The sequence below is a fragment of the Cololabis saira genome, chromosome 11 (genome assembly GCF_033807715.1).
Source record: "Cololabis saira isolate AMF1-May2022 chromosome 11, fColSai1.1, whole genome shotgun sequence".
In the NCBI taxonomy this organism is placed as follows: Eukaryota; Metazoa; Chordata; class Actinopteri; order Beloniformes; family Belonidae; genus Cololabis; species Cololabis saira.
Window position 1 is genome coordinate 44599517 of NC_084597.1, and position 22798 is coordinate 44622314.

General features: G+C 43.8%; 2 protein-coding genes across 4 annotated transcripts in view; both read right to left on the reverse strand.

The window, feature by feature from the left end:
* Positions 1–728: 728 nt before the first annotated feature.
* Positions 729–11224, reverse strand: LOC133454802 (protein asteroid homolog 1-like). The gene is made up of 4 exons (XM_061733529.1): positions 10191–11224; positions 9933–10116; positions 1268–1424; positions 729–1028 (listed from the first exon to the last, which is right to left on the reverse strand). The coding sequence occupies exons 1-4, from the start codon at positions 11190–11192 to the stop codon at positions 812–814; spliced, it is 1560 nt and encodes a 519-aa protein (XP_061589513.1). The 5' UTR covers positions 11193–11224; the 3' UTR covers positions 729–811.
* Positions 11225–13980: 2756 nt separating this feature from the next.
* man2a1 (mannosidase, alpha, class 2A, member 1) overlaps positions 13981–22798 on the reverse strand; it is a 34934-nt gene continuing 26116 nt past the window's right edge. For all 3 annotated transcript variants that reach the window (XM_061734579.1, XM_061734578.1, XM_061734580.1), the window contains 3 exons: positions 19220–19414; positions 15173–15283; positions 13981–15096 (listed from right to left, as the gene is read on the reverse strand). In XM_061734579.1, the coding sequence (XP_061590563.1) occupies positions 14926–15096; positions 15173–15283; positions 19220–19414 (477 nt within the window). In that variant the 3' untranslated portion in view covers positions 13981–14925. The remainder of the gene's footprint in view (positions 15097–15172; positions 15284–19219; positions 19415–22798) is intronic.

Sequence of the window (22798 nt, forward strand, 5' to 3'; positions counted from 1 at the left end):
ATTACATATATTATTAATGTATTAGTATAATATAATTATATAATATAATACACCCGTGGAATGCACGGACACAGTCGTGACGTCACGCCCAGAAAGAGACTTTTCTTTGACTTTTCTGGCCGTTATAAAACATTTTTGACGGATATAAAGTCCATGACTTAGAAATATAGAATACAAAGATTAGTAATTGCCGGTGATTACAGCTGGAGGTGTCCTGTGAACAGTTTTAGAGGCTTCTCTTTTACTATTGCGGTCTATGGGAAAAAAGCTTTCTGGGCCCCATGGGATTTTTTGTTGCAGTACCGCGGCTGGCCACTGGGAAAAATCGGCGTGCCTTCTGAGTGCGAGACTGGGGGCCTGCGTTACATAGATGTCAACACTGACAGGATAAAGACTATTGGAAATGAAATAGCTCCTTATTAAAAGATGAACAGTTCAAAATTTACGTAATTAAACCACTTAATAAATACTGTATTCAAGCTCTAAATAATCATTTTGGTAAAAGCGGGGAATTATTTCAATTTGAAATTAGAAATATGGTTATAAAATAAAAAGTAAAAAACTTGCCAAAAAGAAAAGGACAGCGTTATCCGGACTCCACAATCACTCATGGATGGTCTCTTTTTTTTCCCCAGCAGCCTGTCTTTCCTCCTCTTATCTTCTTGGTTTTATATGAACATTTATCTCCTCTACCGTTTTTGGTCCTACATACATATACACAACTCGACTTGAAGCATGACATTTTATTATATGCACTCACTCTTTACAGGAAACTTACACCAAACAACAAACAAAAGGCTGCACTGCTCTTTCATTTCTTCTTCTTGGAGGTCTTGGAGGTCTTCTCCTGTGCTTTCTTTCCTCTCTTCTTTTTTCCTCCCACACTTTCCCAAACTTCTAAGGGCGCTGTAATCCATTCTTTTAATTGGTCAAACAGCTTGCGCTGTTCCTGATTCAGGCGCTTGATTTCAGAGTCGTCAGCCTCCAGTTTTGCTGCCAGCCGGTGTACCAGCGGTCCGCAGTAAAGCCTGAGGAGAAAAACGGAAAAAAATAAAATAAACCCTGTGGTTCCTTTACTGACCACTAGGGTCTGGATCCAGACCTGCAGTTCCTTTACTGACCACTAGAGTCTGGATCCAGACCTGCAGTTCTCTCTGTTGATTTGTGGTTTATTATTTTCTCAATCAACTGGGATTGGAAGAGTGACTCCTGAAAGCCCCCCATCAGAAACCTACAGGTGATGTCACAGTGGGTTTGAGTGGTTTACCGAGCACATTCAGGATCTGGCAGAGGGAACTGCAGCAGCTGGTTCAGGTAGAAGCTTTGCCTCATGCAGGTGTACCACTGGCTGAATGCATGAGCAACTTGTGTGTTCACCGCGCTGCGTTTACCTTCATCCTTCAAGGTTCTCACCCACTCATCGTCTGCAAACAAAACAAAGGATTCGTCACATCCTGCTGTCCACATTCTTCCTGACCAGGACCGGAACTAAAAGTCCAGTCTGTTCTCATCCTGAAACCATTTCCATTTTCGTCATGAAAAACCACAAACACCAACAACATGGAGTCATTTGTTCCTAACAATCTTTATTACCCCTAAAAAAGAAGGGACATTTTTTAGGGCACTTGAAATCTTCCCAGGCGTCTGTCCCCCAATACTCCCACTACTCCTCGTTTTCACCCCTACCTCTAATCAGGAAGCAGAGAGCCAAACGCTGTTTTAATTTCAGCTGTTAATATGCCACTTTATTAAGTTTTAATATTTTTTCAGGCGTAAAAGTAACCGTTAAGATCCCCAACCTGGGCTCAGTTTATCCAAACAACGCCTGTTAAGAAATTTGATCTGATGTTTTCGGCGATGATAAGAGCCGCCGGCTCGGAGCAGCAGCAGCTCACGCACAGACGTGATCGCCAGGTCAACCTGCGCCGTCGTCCTGGGATTTTTCGGGATTTCTGCCTGCCGGCTCCGGAGCTGATTTATGGTTCCACGTTAAATCGAGGCAGAGCCTACGGCGTAGGGTACGGCGTACGGCGCGCATCGCCGCGTATCCTACGCCGTAGGCTCTGCGTTGGTGTAATGCGGAACCATAAATCAGCTTTTATTCTGGCGAGGTTGCAAAAAACGAGCAAAAAAGTGATTATGTACATTCACTGAGTGAATATTAAGAAAGTAAAATATATATTTCTTGCTAGAAACGTAATCAAAACGCATTTTTATGTAGAAACTAACTCAAAATATTGATTTTATTCACTAAAAAATAAGAAATGTCCGCCATGTTTTTTTTTTGGATTCAGTCCGGAAATGACGACGAAAAGCATTCTGGGAAATGTTTTGGTCCCTACTGTAGGTCAGCTAGTCAGCATCTGAAAACCCTACAAACGTAGGGACAGATTCATAGCCACTACACTAGTTTTCTTCACTTTGGCCCTGTCCCAATACTCCCCCTACCTCTCGTTTTCATCACTACCCCTACATTTTGCGAAGTTCGCGAAGATCGCACCGGAATAAAGGCTGTTAGGTTACGGCGTATGCTACGTAACCTACGCCGTAGGCTCTGCGTCGATTTGACTCGCCGACCGAGGACAAACATCATTTGCAGACTTGTCTCAGATTGTGACCGAGGGAGCAAGCATTTTTTAGTGAGAAATAGAGAGAAATAATCCTGTGACTCGTCAGATTTGTTTTGGATGTTTCTGATATAATAGTTTTCAGAAACCACAAAGTAATCCAGCTGTTACAGTATCTGGGTAATTTACACACTTTCAGATAAAGCTGAAGTGAAGATAGCAGAGCTGTTTTATGGTTCCGCGTTAAATCGACGCAGAGCCTACGCCGTAGGCTCTGCGTCGATTTAACGCGGAACCATAAATCAGCTCCGGAGCCGGCAGGCAGAAATCACGAAATTTTCAGAGCAAATTTCTTACCAGGCGTAGCTACAACTGTTGGGATTTCATCTATTAAACCAACATTTATCTTCCTAAATGATTTATTTCAGCCAGCGGTAATTCTCCACAGAGCTGCAGGTTTCTCCCCGGGACGACGGCGCAGGTTGACCTGGCAATCACGTCTGTACTCCGGCTGCTGCTGCTGCTCCGAAAACATCGGGTCAAATTTCTTAACAGGCGTTATTTGGATAAACTGAGCCCCGGTTGGGGATCTTAACGGTTACTTTTGCGCCTGAAAAAATATTAAAACTTAATAAAGTGCCATATTAACAGCGCTACAGCTGAAATTGAAACAGCTTTTAGCTCTCACCTTCCTGATTTTAGGGGTGGTGCTGAAAGTAGGAGTAGTGGGAATATTGGGACAGGCCCCTGGGAAGATTTCAAGTGCCCTAAAAACTGTCCCTTCTTTTTTAGGGGTAGTGAAGAAAAGAAGGGCGAGTGAAAGAAAGTAGGGCTAGTGAAGAAAAGTAGCGGTCAGTATTGGGACAGGCCCTTAGACCCCGTCCACACGTAGACGAGTATCTGCTAAACTGAAGATAATTTCCTACGTTTGGACCTGTCATCCACATGAAAACGCAAATAAACGAATGTTTAAAAAAACTCCGGGCAAAGTGAAGATTTTTGAAAACTCTGTTTATGTAGATGCGTGTAGACGGAGACAACCGCAGTTTTGCATTTTCGAACGTCACATTATGCTCCAAAACAACAACAAATCTGCTCTGACGTGCAACCTTTGTTTACTACAGAACTACAGATGATCCAGCATCTGTTCTCCAAGCTATTTATTAAATAAATGGTCTCTGCTCTTGACCGCCGCTTACTGCGTTACACCGACACAGAGGCCATGCCATAGGGTACGCGGCGACACGCACCCTACGGCGTAGGGCTGCGTCGATAACGCGGCAGCTCCGTGGCGACCGAGAAGGAGACGCGCCTGCGGGGGAAGCTGCGCCACGGAGGTGCAGCTTCCCCGGGAGCCGCAGATGATCTACAGGTTAGAATGCTTATGAAAGTGGTCAAAAACACAGATCTTCGGTTATGTGTGGAAGGGTTTTTTTTAAAAACGATGTAATGTGGATACAAAGTATTTTATAAACGCAGGGGGGGAAATATTCGGTTTTAAAAATACCCGGCTACGTGTGGACGGGGTCTTAATCTCAGCAACCAGCAGGTATAAATGCATAAATGTGGCATCGAAACAAAAGAAATGTGAGATTCCAACATTAGTGTAGAAATAAGTATAAATAGAGGAAAATAAAATCTTCCAGTTTTAGAACTCATATCTGTTTGGATTCATGTAATAAAACCTAAACACTCTTGAAACCCATACTAGAACATCTCCTCATTTATTGGACCAAGACTGATGTTCCTGTTGTCAAACAGAGAGTTTAAAGGTTTTTACCACATTTAGTTATACCTGTGTCATTTAGGGTTTTAAGAACCCAAACAACCAACTGCTTTTATTGTATATAAATGTCAATGAATGTATTCATTCGCATCAAAGAGAACAGCTGTTTGTTTGGATCAGCGACCTCTTCAGGGTGCTCTAATGTGGAACAGCTGCTGATCTCTGGGTGCTTGAACCAGATCTGGACAAACCTAAATACAGCAGCAGGTCTTCTGTTTGTTAAAGGTATTGTGACATAATTTTTAACATGCTTTTAACACTATTAAAAGTCTTGGCCAATATCCCTCAAATGTGTCTATAAGGGTGTAACAAGAAAAACTTCACTCCAGCACTCCATGCCTGGCTTTTTTTATGACGGTGTTTTTTGTGCAGTGAAAAACGCGTCCTTTTCCACCTTTCCTGTCAATCATTGCCCCCCCCCCCCCCCCCCTTCCTCCTCTCCCCCAAACTCGCCGCACACAGCAGACAGTGGATCAATGGTATGTGATTTTGTCTTGCACACCGTCCACGGGCTGAGCCTCGATCAGAAGGACTCAGGCCCCTGACCGACACCGGGCAAGCGGTCTTCCGTACGCCACATTTCCCACGCCCGCCGCTCGGACGGGGATTCGGCGCTGAGCTCTTCCCTCTTTGCTCGCCGCTACTGAGGGAATCCTTGTTAGTTTCTTTTCCTCCGCTTAGTAATATGCTTATGCAGCGGGTTGTCTCGTCTGATCTGAGGTCGTAGGCGAAAAAAAAAGGAGAGCGCGGGTGGAGAGGAGAGAGGCGGTGGCCGTCTCTCTCCCTCCAGCCCATGACTCAGTGCTGATGGGCAGGGAGCTGGGTGGAGGGGGCGGTGATTTAGCGGGTCTATACGTATAGACCATTTTTGTGTTTGTAAACAATGATGATGTAGAACGTATGCGCGCGCATTTTGGCAACGGAAGTACGGATGAACAGCGTGTCAAGCTCTGCAAGGGGATTATCAACTAAAGATCACGAATCTTACCTTAACAAGTTGACTTTGACAAATGGTGTCCGACTTCCAGATCTGTGTTCTATTAATGAGTGGGTTGAAGACGTTAGCAAGTGGCCAAATGGGTTGTCGTCCTGGGGCAGTTCCTCCCCCTCCCCGCGGAGCTGCGGAGCCTCCAACCCGGACTGAGAGGGTCATGAGCGGCCAGCGGATCCCCGAGCTCCCGGAGCGGCTCCCGGAGGATCGGGACCGGCTCCCCGAGCTCCCGGAGGATCCGGACCAGCTCCTGGAGCTCCCGGAGGATCGGGACCGGCTCCCCGAGCTCCCGGAGGATCGGGACCGGCTCCCCGAGCTCCCGGAGGATCCGGACCAGCTCCTGGAGCTCCCGGAGGATCGGGACCGGCTCCTGGAGGATCGGGACTGGCTCCTGGAGCTCCCGGAGGATCCGGACCAGCTCCTGGAGCTCCCGGAGGATCCGGACCAGCTCCTGGAGCTCCCGGAGGATCGGGACCGGCTCCTGGAGGATCGGGACTGGCTCCTGGAGCTCCCGGAGGATCCGGAGCGGCTCTGGCCGGCCCTGGAGAGCCTGCGGCGGCGGGCGGAGCGGGTGTGCGGGGTCCCCGGGGCCGGGGCGGTCCCTCCCCCCTCACCGCGGAGCTGCGGATCCTCCAACCCGGACTGAGAGGGTCATGAGCGGCCAGCGGATCCTCGAGCTATCGGACCGGCTCCTGGAGCTCCTGGAGGATCGGGACCGGCTCCTGGAGGTTCTGGTGGATCGGGACCAGCTCCCCGAGCTCCCGGATCTCCCGGAGGATCCGGAGGATCCGGTGCGGCTCCGGCCGCTTCCTCCTCAAGTTCCTGCGGGCCAGAGACGTCGATGTCCAGCTGTCCCTGAAGGTAGGAGCCGCCGCAGGAGCACCGGTTGCTCTGAAATGGTCGTGATTCCTGTCTGAATCCTATAAAACTTTAGTCCGCTGGTGGAATAGCGATTCGTACAACCGCATACGCAACAACCAGACATGTTGATGCTGTGAACAGTTTGTTAAATGCTTGTTGCTGGAGTTTTTGTCTGAATTTTCAGATTTCCTTTCTGGATTATTGATCAGCACAGATAAATTCATCATAGTGGGTGATTTTAACATTCATATGGATGTTGAAAGCGATAATCTTAAATTAGCCTTCGATTCTCTTCTAGAATCAATGGGTATCTCACAAAAAGTGGATAAACCGACGCACTGTTTTAATCATACTCTCGATCTCGTTCTCACCTACGGTGTTGAAACTGATGGTCTGTTGGTGTCACCTGTAAACTCCCTTTTATCCGACCATTACTTAATAACGTTTGAATTTAATTTTGTTGATGTTGAAGTGCAAAATAGGAGGTATTATTTTAGCAGATGTTTGTCTGATGAAGTTATTGTTAAATTTAGGGAGGCCATTGCTTATCTTACGACAGTGCGAAATAGTGATGTAGTCGAGGCCAGTGACCTGGGTTCTACCTCTGCAGATGTTGATTTCCTTGCTAGTAACACTGCTGATTTGTTGCATTCAGCTTTAGATGAAGTTGCTCCTTTGAAAAGGAGGGTTTCTAGCCACAGGAGCTTAACTCCCTGGTATAATTCAGATATCCGCATGTTGAAACAAAACGTGCGTAAAATGGAAAGGAAGTGGTACTCTTGTAGGTCTGTAGACTCTCATCGTGAATGGAAAGATATTCTAATAGTATATAAAAAAGCCATTCGCAAAGCCAGAACAGCTTATTATTCAACGTTGATAGAGGATAACAAAAGTAACCCACGTTTTCTGTTCAGCACTGTAGCCAGGCTGACAAAGAGTCACAACTCTGTTGAGCCGTGCATTCCTGCAGCTCTCAGTAGTGAGGACTTTATGGGCTTCTTCAACAGTAAAATCGCGAGAATTAGAGAAGAAATCAACCAGCCGGTTGTGGGCGTTTCTTCAGCTTTAGCGACTTCCCTAGGCTCTGACTTGTCTCTAGACTGTTTTGATCCTATAGACCTCCCTGAGCTGACTTCACTCGTTAATAGAGCTAAATCAACCACATGTATGTTAGACCCCATCCCGACTCGTCTATTCAAACATATTTTTTCTCTTATTGGTACGACAATACTGGACCAAATTAACTTATCCCTAAGTTTAGGATATGTACCACAGGTTTTCAAAGTCGCAGTAATTAAACCTTTACTTAAAAAACCTTCTCTTGACCCAGACACCTTAGCTAATTATAGACCAATTTCCAACCTTCCATTTGTGTCTAAAATTCTGGAAAAGGCAGTTTCAAGCCAGTTATGTGACTATTTGTATAGAAATGATCTGTTTGAAGTCTTTCAGTCAGGGTTCAGAATGCATCATAGCACAGAGACAGCACTTGTTCGAGTCACGAATGACCTCCTTATGGCCTCAGATAAGGGATTAGTGTCCATACTGGTTCTACTGGACCTCAGTGCTGCTTTTGACACTATAGATCATGGCATTTTACTGCACAGGTTAGAGCATGTTGTTGGGATTAAAGGGACAGCTCTATGTTGGTTTAAATCATATCTATCTGACAGGTTCCAGTTTGTTCATGTACATGAGGTTTCTTCAGAACAGTCAAGGGTCTGTTATGGTGTTCCGCAGGGTTCAGTGCTAGGGCCAATCTTGTTCAGTTTATACATGCAGCCGTTGGGAAGTATAATCCAGAATCACGGCATACACTTTCATTGTTATGCTGATGATACGCAGCTCTATTTGTCTATGAAGCCGGATGAAACAGAACCGTTAGTTAAACTTCAGGCATGTCTTAGGGACATCAAGGACTGGATGTCCAGAAATTTCCTGCTTCTAAATTCAGATAAAACAGAGGTTATCATTCTTGGTCCAGAGCATCTTAGGAAGGGATTAGATGGTGTTGCGATGGCTTCCAGTGCAACTGTGAGAAATCTTGGTGTTATTTTCGATCAGGATTTGTCGTTTAAACCATATGTCAATCAGGTTTGTAAAATAGCCTTTTTCCATCTCCGTAATATTGCTAAGATTAGGAAAATCCTCTCACAGAGTGATGCAGAAAAAGTAGTTCATGCGTTTGTATCTTCTAGACTAGATTACTGTAATGTGTTGTTAGCAGGATGTCCAAGTAATTTGCTGAATAGGCTCCAGCTGATCCAAAATGCAGCAGCACGAGTACTGACAGGAATTAGCAGGAGAGACCACGTCTCTCCAGTGTTAGCGTCGCTCCATTGGTTACCCGTAAAATTCAGAATCCAATTTAAAATTGTATTACTTGCGTATAAAGCCCAAAACGGCTTAGCTCCGCATTATTTGCAAGACCTGATAGTGCCTTATGTTCCTGTCAGAGCTCTCCGTTCTCAGAGTGCAGGTTTACTTGTAGTTCCTAGAGTATCTAAATGTAGATTTGGAGGGCGGGCGTTCTGCTATCAGGCGCCACTACTATGGAACCAACTTCCAATCTGGGTTAAGGGGGCTGACACCACCTCCACCTTTAAAACTAAACTTAAAACATTTCTGTTTAGTAAAGCCTATAGTTAGTGTTTAGTAAACCTCTAGCTGGTGTTGGTAAATCTCTAGGTAGTGTAAACTTTAGTGTGTCAGAGTCGCTCCTGTGGTTTCTTGTGCTGGCCCCCCCCTTCTCCTCCCTTTTCTCTCTTTTGTCCATGTTGCAGCATCCTTTGCCGGACACCGGAACCTGCAGGTGGTCGTGGGTGGCTTGTAGCTTGCATTACGGAGCACAAGTCTTTCCCCGACCCTGCACCCCAACCTGGGACTTGCTGATTGGGCCGGAGCTTCGGGAGCTGCGTGCTGGCCTGCGGTCCCCACCCCTGGTCATCCCGTTGCTGCCCCCCCCTTCTCCTCCCTTTTCTCTCTTTTGTCCTGCAGGTGGCCATGGGTGGCTTGTAGCTTGCATTACGGAGCACAAGTCTTTTCCTGACCCTGCACCCCAACCTGGGACTTGCTGATTGGGCCGGAGCTTCGGGAGCTGTGTGCTGGCCTGCGGTCCCCACCCCCGGTCATCCCGTTGCTGCTTCCACCTGCCTGCTGTGCTGTTGCCGTCCCTGACCCACCAGTCTGGCCCTCGGCAGGAGGGTCCCCCCTGATGAGCCTGGTCCTGCTCAAGGTTTCTTCCCTCCTAAAGGGGAGTTTTTCCTTGCCACTGTTTGGCTTAAGGTTTTTCTCCCACTAGGGGAGTTTTTACCTGCCATTGTTTATGTAATAACTGCTCGGGGGTCATGTTCTGGGTATGGGTCTCTGTAAAGCGTCTAGAGACAACTCTGTTGTATTAGACGCTATATAAATAAAATTGAATTGAAAAAATTGAATTGAATTGTTAACCAGTTGTTTCAGTCAGAACTGCAGGATAACAACGCCACTTCCGTTGCCAAAATGCGCGCGCAACATTATGTTACGTAGGCTGAAAAAGGGTCTATAGGTCCGCCACCCAACCAGATGCGCCGTTTTTGCACAATTATGCGGAAATTCCCAGAAAGCACACAATACACTGAATGTTAAAAGTTCGTTTTTTTTGGGTGTAATTGATGTCAAGACACCCAACTAAACACAAAAAATCAAGAAAAATGTGTTTTTCATGTCACAATCCCTTTAAACTCACCCGTCTCCTCAAGTCCATACACAAACCCCAGGAGGAGCGCATCCACATTCGACTTTGGACTGTCCTTTGGGACGTGCTGAAGCCAGAACAGGGTCACACATCCTGGAAGCTTCAGCTGATCAGGGATGTTTTCAGGAGGATGCTTAACATCAAGAACTTGAAATAACCGCTGTCGACGTGATTCCTGTACAGATGTGCACCATGTCAAGCATGTGATGGGGAAGAAGCATCTGTCAGTGTGAGCAGATAACAACTTACCTCATTCAGATGTTCAACCTCCAACTGGCCGTCAGGCTGTTCTCTTCTCAACAGTTTATAGAAAGCCAGTTTAATGTCTGTGCTTGGGTTTGAGTCCTTCACCTCAGGATTGTTCTCAATTACAGCGGAGATGACGAAGGAGGTAAGTTTTCCTGTCTGAATCGCTGTTGTTATCCATTGAGGTAGATGAGGAGGATCTGGCTCTTCTTCGTATGATCTAATGGAGGTCATGAAAGGTTCTGTGTCTGTTATGTTAAAAGACCTCAGAGCTTTCTCCAGAAGTGCCTTATCTCTGCTCTCGGACTTATTCAGGTCCGTGTCCTTCAGGGTCTCACAAATGTATAGCAGTCGTTCGATGCCATACTTTTTATCTTCCCATCTGGAATAGTCATTTCCTGCTAGAGCAGCAAACACTGCCATGACGTGTTGGCGCAACTTAAAAAGCTTACGAAACGCTGAAATATTGTAACAACTGGCAGGAACTGCTCCATTACTTTGCTCCCACTTGAAGTATTTGAGAAGAAGGAGGCCTTTCTTCAGATCATAGATGCAAAAATCAGTGTCGTGTGACAAGACATGACACTCTTTCTCATTTGCTCTCTGAGCAATCGTCAGGTCTGCTTCTCCGAGGCATATTTCAAAGGATATGTCTCTGCTTTTTAGTACCTGGATGAAGACGTCTTTGGTGAGCTGCGGTATGATTTTCAGAGGTTCTTCCGTGTTTTTTTCAGGTTGGGCTTTCTGTCGAGCTTCTTTCTTCTTCCGTCTTAAAGCTCCATCCAGAACCACATGTGGTGTGATGCGACAGCTTTCCAGACGTTCAAAGAATGTTGCAACTTGTTCTTTAAATCCAGGATAATCTCCACCAAGGACATCAAACAGATGTGAGTACAGATGATAAAAGAGAGCTTGTCCATCGATGACAATTTCCTCCTCAGATACGGAAATCTTTTCCAAGATGTTCTTGTCTTCAATTAGCTTTTGCAACTGTGGAATCCCCATGATTTATGGAAGTATGAAACGGAAAAAGCGCCCTGAACTCACAAACAAGGAAGAACTTGCCCAAATGAAGCAGCCACACCTCCAACCGGTTTGCCTCTCTTCTTCCTCGTTCCACTGTTGCGCAATTCCAGAAAAACCTGCTCGGCTTGGCTGCACCTTGTGGGCTTTTCCACTAGTTACAGAAAACTATTGGCAGTTAAACCGGCTGAGTTGGGATGTGGGAGTGACTCTGACAGCGGTTTCTTATTCATTTTATTCGGCAGCAATGGCAGCACAAAAGTCTGTTTGGTGATCCAACTCTGAGGTGCAGATGTCCATAATAAACCTGGTGGCTGAGGAGAGAATTAAAAAGGAACGACCAGATCCACCAGCAACTCTGTCACTTCTGCTGGCAGCTACTAACGGACTTTTCAGCAGCAGAGAGACAAAAAAAAAAAAAGTAAAACGCCTCGCTGCTTGAAACTTCTCTCACTCTCATTGTTTAACTTTGATATCCAACACAATCAAGGAGCACATATACCATCTCCTCCATGTTCTCCATCTTTGGTGTTGTTTGTTAAATACACTCAAACCAGGTACAACAAACAAGTGGCAATTCCCAATGGTGCAAATCTATAGAGGGCAAAGTAGTGAAATAGATGGAAATATCAAAAGCAAAACTGGTATAAATAAAATAAGGTGAAAAATAACAACAGAAAACTACAACAAGGGGGTATATATTTTAGGATGAACATGTATAAGTGGGTAATTCCATAAACCGTATTAAACCATATGTTAATCAGGTTTGTAAAATAGCATTTCTCCATCTCCGTAATATTGCAAAAATTAGGAAAATCCTCTCGCAGAGTGATTCAGAAAAACTAGTTCATGCGTTTGTATCTTCTAGACTAGATTATTGTAATGTGTTATTAGCAGGATGTCCAAGTAATTTGCTGAATAGGCTCCAGCTGATCCAAAATGCAGCAGCACGAGTGCTGACAGGAATCAGCAGGAGAGACCACGTCTCTCCAGTGTTAGCGTCGCTCCATTGGCTACCTGTAAAATTCAGAATCCAATTTAAAATTTTATTACTTGCGTATAAAGCCCAAAACGGCTTAGCTCTGCAGTATTTACAAGACCTGATAGTGCCTTATGTTCCTGGCAGAGCTCTCCGTTCTCAGAGTGCAGGTTTACTCGTAGTTCCTAGACTATCTAAATGTAGATTTGGAGGGCGGGCGTTCTGCTATCAGGCACCATTACTATGGAACCAACTTCCAATCTGGGTTTAGGAGGCTGACACCACCTCCACCTTCAAAACTAAACTTAAAACCTTTCTGTTTAGTAAAGCCTATAGTTAGTGTTTAATAAACCTCTAGCTGGTGTTGGTAAATCTCTAGGTAGTGTAAACTTTAGTGTGTTAGAGTCAGTAGTCATAGTTGCAGCTATAGAACAAGACTATAATAGTTAGTCTCAAATATAGCTTCGCGGTAGATATGCTGCTATAGGCTTATGCTGCAGGGGGGCACCGACATGATCCGCTGGGAGGTGCCTCTCACCCTTCTTCTCCTCTCCATTTCCATTTTTATTTATTATAAGTATCTCATAGCTATCATTTTTGTCCATCGTTCCTGTAGTTTCTTGTGCTGGCCCCCTTCTCTTCTCTTTTTTCTTCTTTGTACATGGTGCAGCATCCTCTGCTGGTGGTGAAGAGCATCTCTGAATGCACAACACCGGAACCTGCATCGTGGGAGTGAGAGGGGCAGGGTAACGGCCCGGGCAGGCTGGGGAGAGATTTGTCCGTCAAGACTCCTCTCCCTGGCCCTGCCCCTTCTCAACCTTTCCCCGACCATGAACCTAACCTGCGGCTTGCTGATTGGGCCAGAGCTTCGGAAGCTGCGTGCTGGCCTGCGGCCCCCACCCCCGGTCATCCCGTTGCTGCTTCCACCTGCCTGCAGCCCCCACCCCTGGTCATCCCGTTGCTGCTTCCACCTGCCTGCTGTGCTGTTGCCGTCCCTGACCCACCAGTCTGGCCCTCGGCAGGAGGGTCCCCCCTTATGAGCCTGATCCTGCTCAAGGTTTCTTCCCTCCTAAAGGGGAGTTTTTACTTGCCATTGTTTATGTAATAATTGCTCGGGGGTTTATGTTCTGGGTCTCTGGAAAGCGTCTGGCGACAACCTTTGTTGTATTAGACGCTATATAAATAAAATTGAATTGAATTGTATGTTCCTATAGATCTCCTGAAGCCGTAGAAGTATTTGTAGAAAAAATAAATATTTCATTTGGGAATCCAACCAAGTACTGAGTGCCAAAACCACCAGTAAATGGTGTACTGACCATGGCATTACTGTCCTCGATTGGCCTGCCAATTCCACTGACCTGAACCCCATAGAGAATTTGTGGGGTATTGTGAAGAAGAAGCTGAAAGACACCAGACCCAACAATGCAGATGAGCTAAAGGCTAAACGCTATTGAAGCATCCTGCACATCCATAACACCTCAGCAACGCCACAGGCTGATTGCCTCCATGCCACGCCGCATTGATGCAGTAATCTGTGCAAAAGGATTCCCAAAGAACTGAGTGCATTAATGGACCTTTTCAAATGTTTGATTTTGTTTTGCTGTTATAAATCTTTTTTTTTTTACTTGGTCTAAGGAAATATTCTAATATTTTGAGATAGGATATTTGAGTTTTCTTAAACTGTAAGCCATGATCAGCAATATTAAAATAATAAAAGGCTTGCAATATTTCAGTTGATTTGTAATGAATCCAGAATGTATGACATTTTTGTTTTTTTATTTGCATTACAGAAAATAAAGAAGTTTACCACAATATTCAAATTTTCTGAGACAGTCCTGTATTTCCCAGCAGACTCTATGTGGAAGGCTCCTTCAGCTGATCCACATCAGGAGAGTGCTGGGGGACGCTGAGGAGACTTTGCATTTCAAATATTGTTTCAGTCAAAAGGAACTGCAGGTCTGACCCCGGAGGTCAGTAGAGGACCTTCAGATTTCTGGACTTCCACAGAGGACTCGACCAGAAGATCAGTTGTTGCTATTTGGTCCCCACAAGGTCTGAGACTGACCACAGAAAAAATATCTCAGACTCACACACCTATTGTCCTAAAATAAAAAATAAAATACAAGTAAAATTAAAGAATAATTTATTTCCATATTAAAATACAACATTTCCACAAACGTGAACAGTGACGTAAACTTTTTTCACTCTTCAGTTTACAGAAAATATAGAAAATGAAACTCTGAATTTAAAAAGTAGACAAGTATTCCCCAGAATTCTTTCTTTCACAGCATCAAACATTAAAAACATATCAAAATATGTAAAACAAAGTCACCGCGGTCATCAATAAAGCCCCGATCAGTCAATCCTTTTCACCCGTGATCACAGGAAGAAGAACAGCAGTAATGAGGCATCGCCATGGAGACACCCTCACATACAGACAACATTCACCAGTCCACTCACTGGTCCCTTTGTGTTGCCATGGCAACAGAATCAACTTCAGTGTTTAATTTCTAATAAATAATTTGACCTTTAATGGCTTTTATATTTTTTTTACATCCTGACTTTCCCATTTCCTTTTTGATATGTAACAGCAGTGCTTTTTCTTCATTTTTTTTAACACTTCCTGAGCGTCGTCCAGGTCATGTGTTTTCTGATTGGTCACCCCCGAGTCTGGCCTCACTGTGTGCAGCAGCTCTGAGAGAAGGCAGAACTGTGGATCTGCATCCATCTGCACTCTCAGTCCAACTGGACCCGGAATGCGCTGATCTCCATCGGCCGCAGCTGAGCGATGCGCGGTGCCTGCTGTTGCGAGGCGGCCGGCGGCTCGTCGTGGTCGCGCAGCAGCGTAAGACCCGAGCGGCGAATCCACCGCAGCGGGAGAGGAGCCAGAAGGTCATCCAGGTTCACCTGTGGTCAACAAACGAAGCGTTAAAAAACCATAGAAGAAGACAAACGGATATTTGAAGACGTGTGTCACATGCACCTCCTCATGCACACTCCACGTGCATGACGGCAACGGCTCCGGAGCGGCGCTACAGTCGAAACCCTTCCTGTGGAGGAGCAGGGCCACTTCCTGGGAAGGACTTCCTGCTTCCTGTTCACACAAACAAACTTTTGTTACCATTTGTATTATAAAAGAAAACCCATTTAAACCCATTTCATTCCTAGCAGTAACCACAGCAGCTAAGGAGTTGTTTACAAGCAGCTGACTGAGCTATAAAGAAGACAAATTATATCCAGACTGAGGTCCAGTCTCAATCCCCCACTACTCCTACTTTTCATCCCTAACCCTAAATTTTGCGCGTTCCCGTGAGGGTAGGTGTCCCAATTCCTCTTTTCAGCTAGAGGGAGTGGGGAAAACGAGGGCAGTGGCTGTCATCTGTCCCTTCACAGTGAGGGTTTTCAGTTGCTGACTAGCTGACCGAGGGCTAGAGAAATTTCCCAGAATGCTTTACGTCATCATTTGCAGACTGAATCAAAAAAAAAAAACATGGCGGACATTTCTTATTTTTTAGTGAATAAAATCAATATTTTGAGTTAGTTTCTGCATAAAAATGCGTTTTGATTACATTTCTAGCGAGAAATATATACTTTACTTTCATAATATTCACTCAGTGAATGTACATAATCACTTGCTTGCCCGTTGTTGCAAAGTCTTTTTCAGATCTCGCCAGAATAAAGGCTGATTTATGGTTCTGCGTTACACCAACGCAGAGCCTACGGCGTAGGTTACGCGTCGACGCACCCCGTACCCTACGCCGTAGGCTCTGCATCGATTTAACGAGGAACCATAAATCAGCTCCCGAGTTCTCATCCTGAAATTTTCTGAGCAAATTTCTTAACAGGCGTAGCTACAACTGTTAGATTTCATCTATTAAACCAACATTTATTTTCCTAAATGATTTATTTCAGCCAGCGGTAATTCTCCACAGAGCTGCAGGTTTCTCCCCCGGGACGACGGCGCAGGTTGACCTGGCGATCACGTCTGTACTCCGGCTGCTGCTGCTCCGAGCCGGCAGCTCTTCTCATCTCCGAAAAACATCAGATCAAATTTCGTAACAGCCGTTATTTGGATAAACTGAGCCCAGGTTGGGGATCTTAACGGTTACTTTTACGCCTGAAAAAATATTAAAACTTAATAAAGTGGCATATTAACAGCGCTACAGCTGAAATTAAAACAGCTTTTAGCTCTGGGCTTCCTGATATGGTGTGACGTATGTGCAAACGTAACTACGCAGTCGCTTACGTACCCGAACTTAAACCACGCAGTGACGTAGCAAGCAAAATTTAGGGGTAGTGCTAAAAAGTAGGGGTAGTGGGGGAATTGGGACAGGGCCCTTGGAAGATTACAAGGGCCCTAAAATCTGTGGCTTGATTTTTAGGGCTAGTGGTAGAAAGTAGGGGGTGTATTGGGATTGGCCCTGAGACTCCAAGTCCCCCAGAAGCTGAAGAGGAGGCGTTGTGGATGTAGAGCAGGAGCAACACATAGAAAGAGAGTGGAAGTATAAACCAGCACTCCCAGATGTGATCACCGGCAATGTCAGGTCTCTCACAAATAAGATGGACGAGCTTAATGGGCTGACAAGGACAAATGTGGAGTTTCTGCAATGTAGTATCTTGTCTTTTTTTGGGACATGGCTGCAGGAGCATGAGCCCGTCTCTCTGCCCGGCTTTTAGACGACACGGCCAAACAGAGACCTCAAGAGGAATAATCAAGGGCGGGGCTTGGCAACAACCGATGGTTTAATCCAGGATACGCAACTGGGAAACATCGTTTCTGCAGTCCGGATATTCCGGAAACTCTTAGCTGTGAGTTTCAGTACTTATTATCTGCCGAAAGAGTTCACCAGTGTTATTGTAGTGGCAGTTTACATCCCACTATCAGCTGGTACAGACATGTGACATCAGCTCTGCTGTCGCTAAGTTACGGACTCAGCAGACTCAGATTTCTACGGTAGGTCCTCCAGACCTCTACAGGAGATCCTCCCACATTGACTACGTTTACATGCAGTCAAAATTCGGGTTATTGCCATATATTCGGGTTTTAAAAGGGGTTATTGACTGCATATAAACGCAGTCACTGATAAACCTCTAAAATGACATAAATCAAGGCAGAAATGGGAGTTGGACTTGGGTGTAGGAATAGGTGATATTTTACCATTCACGATATACCGTCAAAAAAATTCCCCACGGTAAGAATTTGTCATCTCGCGGTAAAAACGATAAATTCCCGTTGGTGACGTTTTTGTGTAACAAACATGGCGGAAGGTGGATCTGAGAGCGAGGAGCTCGTTGTTAAACGAGGCTCCAGCTCCGTTATCTGGAACTGGTTTGGATTTAAAAAGAGAGACGAGGAGCAAACATCATCTATTATATGCAGAGTCTGCAAAAACAGAAGGAAATGGTTGTTACATTTTGATATAATGTTTGACTATTAGGAAAAAGATTTTTATTTATATTAGAAGAGGTCATCACTGATAGGATTTTATTTTCAGTGAACTTTTATTTTTTTGTCCTGTTTCTTTATTTATCAAGTTGTATTTTTTTCTACTTTGTGATTTTATAAGCTAGGAAAACTTGTTTTGGGGGCTCCAAAGACTGAATGTGGTGATAGATTTATAGTTACAAAGGTGGAGTTGAATTGGTATTTTTTTTAATCGTCATTTTTATCGTTATCGGGATAAATGCCAGAAATTATCGTGATACATTTTTTAGTCCATACCGCCCATCCCTACTTGGGTGTGACGATGGGTACAGAGCACTGGTCTGAATTGTGTCGAAAAAGTCTAACTGCCACTATTAACTCCAGATACAGGCTGACCTATGATAACTTTCTCCATCAGTCCTATCTTACCCCACTGAAATTGCATAAATATAAACCTGAGATATCCAGCCTGTGTTTTAGATGTGGTATAGAAGAGTATCTCATTCCTGCACTGCACTTGGTTCTGCACAAAACTTAACACATTCTGCCATGATTTTTCTGACATCATGACAAAACTTCTAGGAGTGCGTCTTCCATTAGATCCTCAAACATGCTTATTAGGAGATACTACAAATATTGATGCTCCATTAAGAAAACCTCAAAAGAAGTTTCTCGCTCTGGCCTTGTGTTTTGCCAGGAAGTGAATCACCGTCACATGGAAGTCTGACTCCCATCTTTCTATAGGAAGATGGTTTCAGAAATGAATAGCTGTGTTCCACTTGAAAAAAGTTACATACAGGACTGTCTCAGAAAATTAGAATATTGTGATTTTCTGTAATGCAATTACAAAAACAAAAATATCATACATTCTGGATTCATTACAAATCAACTGAAATATTGCAAGCCTTTTATTATTTTAATATTGCTCATCATGGTTTACAGATTAATAAAACTCAAATATCCTATCTCAAAAAATTAGAATATTCTGGGAATCTTAATCTTAAACTGTAAGCCATAATCAGCAATATTAAAATAATAAAAGGCTTGCAATATTTCAGTTGATTTGTAATGAATCCAGAATGTATGACATTTTTGTTTTTTTAATTGCATTACAGAAAATAAAGAACTTTATCACAATATTCTAATTTTCTGAGACAGTCCTGTATACACTCAGGAAACTATCAAACTTTTACAGAGCTGTGGCAACCCTATTTGGCATATATGGACACATTGTCAGCCTCTATGATGTACGGGTTGTAGATTTATAAGCTTTTTTTTGCTGTCAGTGTTTACTGTTGTCTATCTTGCCTCTCAACCTCATTTATTTGTTATTTATGTTTTCTCTCTCTCTTTTTTTTTGGGGTGGGGGGGGGGGGTTGGGGAGGGATTTGAAGTTCTGTGTTTGTGTGTTCATGTATATACCTTGAAAAATGCTGAAAATAAAATAATCTAAAAAAAAAAAAAAAAACCTCTACAATGACTATTTTAAGAGAGCTAAATCATGACTTTTGTTACAATTAATTTCCCTACGGGTATAAAAAAAATATTTTTAATTGGAATTTAGGCCTATAAAGGCATGTGGAGGCCTGTTCAGGTGCAGCTCACCTGTGGCTCCTCCAGGGTCCTCAGGTTCAGCAGGTGGATGTCACATGGCAGTGACGAGCTCAGCGGCAGGAAGGGCCGGAGGTTAGGCAGCTGGCTGGCACTTCCAGCAACCATGACGATGGGTTGGTGGGAGAGAGAGAGCGAAGACAGGTGGGCGAGCAGCGACAGGTGTTCCACTGAGGCTCCGCCCACTTCCTGTCAGGAACCAATGAGGATAAAAGAGCAGATGAAAAAAGCAGTTGGAACACTAAATGGGCATTCACAACAACAAGCTCAAAAATGGCCTGTGGTCGCTCAGGACGCTGCCGGAAAAAAAGTGTATATGGGTCAATGACGAATAAGGATTTTCAACAGGTCAATTTAAAAATAATTTAAAAAAAAGAATATCTATTGCAGTAGTTCAAACATTAAGAATGTGTACACAAATTCATATACAAATTTTAAATCGAGTCTTTTTGTCAAGATGAATTGGCACTAGCCTTAAAAAAGGTAATGTGGTGCAACCATGATTCATATTAAAATAAATTAATTTCCCTAACATCTTGACATCTTTTTTTTACAAGTTTTCAGTATTATACAGAAATGGTTGTTTTTTTAATGGTCGCACCACATGATATTTCATAAAATGGACATCAGTCAAACTTTGTTTGTATATTATGATGGAAATATAAATACAAATGTGTTGCAATCTTACACACTACAAGACATTTCAGAAATCATGCCAGATAGGGCAGAAGATTGATTTAAATACATTTAGAGTGGTTTCAAACAAAGTTTTCAAAACAAGAGTCCTGGTCGGACAGTCGCACCACATGACATTTTGATGCTTAAAACAACAACAAAATCCCAAATAACTAGTATTTTTTCTAAAATTCAAGTGAGTCCATATGTGGGACAGTAGGTCATAAATATGGTATTTTCTTATCCATTTAAACCTTTTTTGAAGTGAAAAACCCATATACATATATCGCTATATATAGCTGCACATCTTGGGTTTCCCCTTTCACCATGGATCACACTTCTTTATATGTCAGCAGAGCATTAGCTGAGTAAGCGCAGGGCCCGTCGGTCCATCTGGGTCGACTAATTGCTGCGAACCTGGCAACTCCACGGGGAGTTTCATCGTCAGATATCAGAGCTCCGTTTTGACGATGCTTAGTTTCAGCGTTATTAAAGACAAGAGTCTTGTCTACGTGGAAATAACTTTTTTGTGGTGTTGGGTCTTGTCTCGGCCTTGACAGTCTACGGTCTTGGTCTTGTCTCGGTCTCGTCATGTCTGGGACTGATAATTGATGCCATTGCACACACCAAGGTGACAGAATCTTGTGATCACCATTTCTTCAGTGTAATTTGGCTACTATAATGGTAAATAATGTAATTTCAAGTTGATAATTGTATCTTTAATATTTAAAATTCACGTTTCATCTAGAAATTAAGTACAATTTAAATCAGTAACATTTACTATTCATCAGACTTTTGTGAGGTGGAGGGGGGTGTTGGAGGCTGGTTATTCTGGTAGATACTTTGGGACTAGTTATCAGTCGTGTCAATCCTTAAAAGCACTGGAGTCAATCCTCCCATAGTGCAGAAATAGCGGTAGTGCAGTCGCCACACATATCTGATCTCAGCTGATGGATGAAAACATTTATATTGAGTTCACACATAAGACATCCACTTCTCTATGTTATTGTGCTGCAGTTGAATACAAGCTCATATGGAAACTAGCTGAACCAGGATGGAGCTGATGTTCTACAATCACGCAAGACGACAAAATAACTAGGTTTTCTTTTGGTCTCGGTCTCTGTCTTGAGCTGAACTAGTTTTGGTCTTGTCTTGGTCTCGGTTTAGGCGGTCTTGACTAGAAGTCTAGACAAGAGTGAGTTTTATGTTCTCCTTAACAAGGTTGGTCCACGGATCAACATCAACCAACGGCGAGCCGTTGGTCCCTGTAAACACTGCAGTCTGTCTGCGGTGAACACTGACACACTGGGTAGTAGCAGATTTGGTAATAATGTTTAAACTGTGTTTTGTGATTAATAAGCACAGTTTTTAATGATTTTAAGTTGGATCGATGTAGCAAATAACCGTATTGTCCCGAATATAAGAAGACCCCGATTATAAGACGACCCCCTCTTTTTCAAGACTCAAGTTTGAAGAAAGACTTTTTGAACACCAAATTCAATTTTTATACAGGAAATAATTTCAGTACATCTGAAACAAATGATTATAACAATATATTCGAGAGAAAAAGCATGTTATTTTGCCTCATTGAAATCATTATCTTGAAGTTTGCATCATAACTTCTCCTCAGCTGCCGGTTTACCTGCCGAACTTCCACCCTCTTTTCTCCAGATTGTCGCTACGTTTCTCCACTTTCTGTTATCTCTTCTCTTATTTTCTTCTCTTTTCTTTCTTATACTATTTTTTATTTTTCTTCTTCGTGACAGGGGTTCGCTTTGGCCTGGGGAGTTAAGTTCAGCATTTGCTTTAAAGATATCTGGCGTTGTGAATGGGTATAACGTCTAGACCCCGAATGTAATACGGAAAATCGTTGGGACCATCCAGCTCCTCAATCACCAGTTACGTGTTTCGCATAAGCAGTTCAGGTAAAAACGGCAGTCAAATCAGCAAAAATGCCAGTTTGCTGGATGAAATATATTAATTCCTGATAAAATAAGTTTGTTAGTGCACAGCTCTGCTCATGTGTGCATGTGAATGAAAGTACAATCTGCATTGAGGCTTCTCGCTTCGGGAATCCTGGTCTGTGATTGGACGCTGCCTCGGCGTTGCCGCTGCTCATTACATAAAGTTGAGATTCTCTCAACTTCAAATTGACACTCTGTAAAGTGGCACCATCACGCTGCTCCCGACGCCTCTTGTAGCGAGCTTTCATAGCCGGACGCCTATGACACCTGTGACGCTTTCAGTGTGAATCCACAGTAAGTCAACTCCTACCCCTCCTGACATCCTGCTCCTTATTTCTAACCCCATCCCTAACACAGGTGTCACTGAACAACCGCCGCATTTACCTGAGCCACACCCTCAGCATTTGAGCCTTTACCAGGAACCCACCCACTTAACAATGGCCTCCTCACCTGAAGCCCACCTGGGTGATATTTTACCGTTCACGATATACCGTCAAAAAATTTCCCTACAGTAAGAAGTTGTCATCTCGCGGTAAAAACGATAAATTCCCGTTGATAATGTTTTTGTGTAAAGCTGATTTATGGTTCTGCGGTTCAGCATGAAAGAAGGAAGGAAGGAAGGAAGGAAGGAAGGAAGGAAGGAAGGAAGGAAGGAAGGAAGGAAGGAAGGAAGGAAGGAAGGAAGGAAGGAAGGAAGGAAGGAAGGAAGGAAGGAAGGAAGGAAGGAAGGAAGGAAGGAAGGAAGGAAGGAAGGAAGGAAGGAAGGAAGGAAGGAAGGAAGGAAGGAAGGAAGGAAGGAAGGAAGGAAGAAAGAAAGAAAGAAAGAAAGAAAGAAAGAAAGAAAGAAAGAAAGAAAGAAAGAAAGAAAGAAAGAAAGAAAGAAAGAAAGAAAGAAAGAAAGAAAGAAAGAAAGAAAGAAAGAAAGAAAGAAAGA

What these genes read in the sequence shown, in the direction of transcription:
- LOC133454802 (XM_061733529.1), bottom strand. Translation starts at nt 11,192, where the DNA reads ATGGGGATTCCACAGTTGCAAAAGCTAATTGAAGACAAGAACATCTTG. An exon ending in GTATGGACTTGAGGAGACGG is followed by an intron (nt 1,425 to 9,932) that starts GTGAGTTTAAAG and finishes TTTTGTTTGCAG; the next exon opens with ACGATGAGTGGGTGAGAACC. An exon ending in CCAGATCCTGAATGTGCTCG is followed by an intron (nt 1,029 to 1,267) that starts GTAAACCACTCA and finishes TTTTCTCCTCAG; the next exon opens with GCTTTACTGCGGACCGCTGG.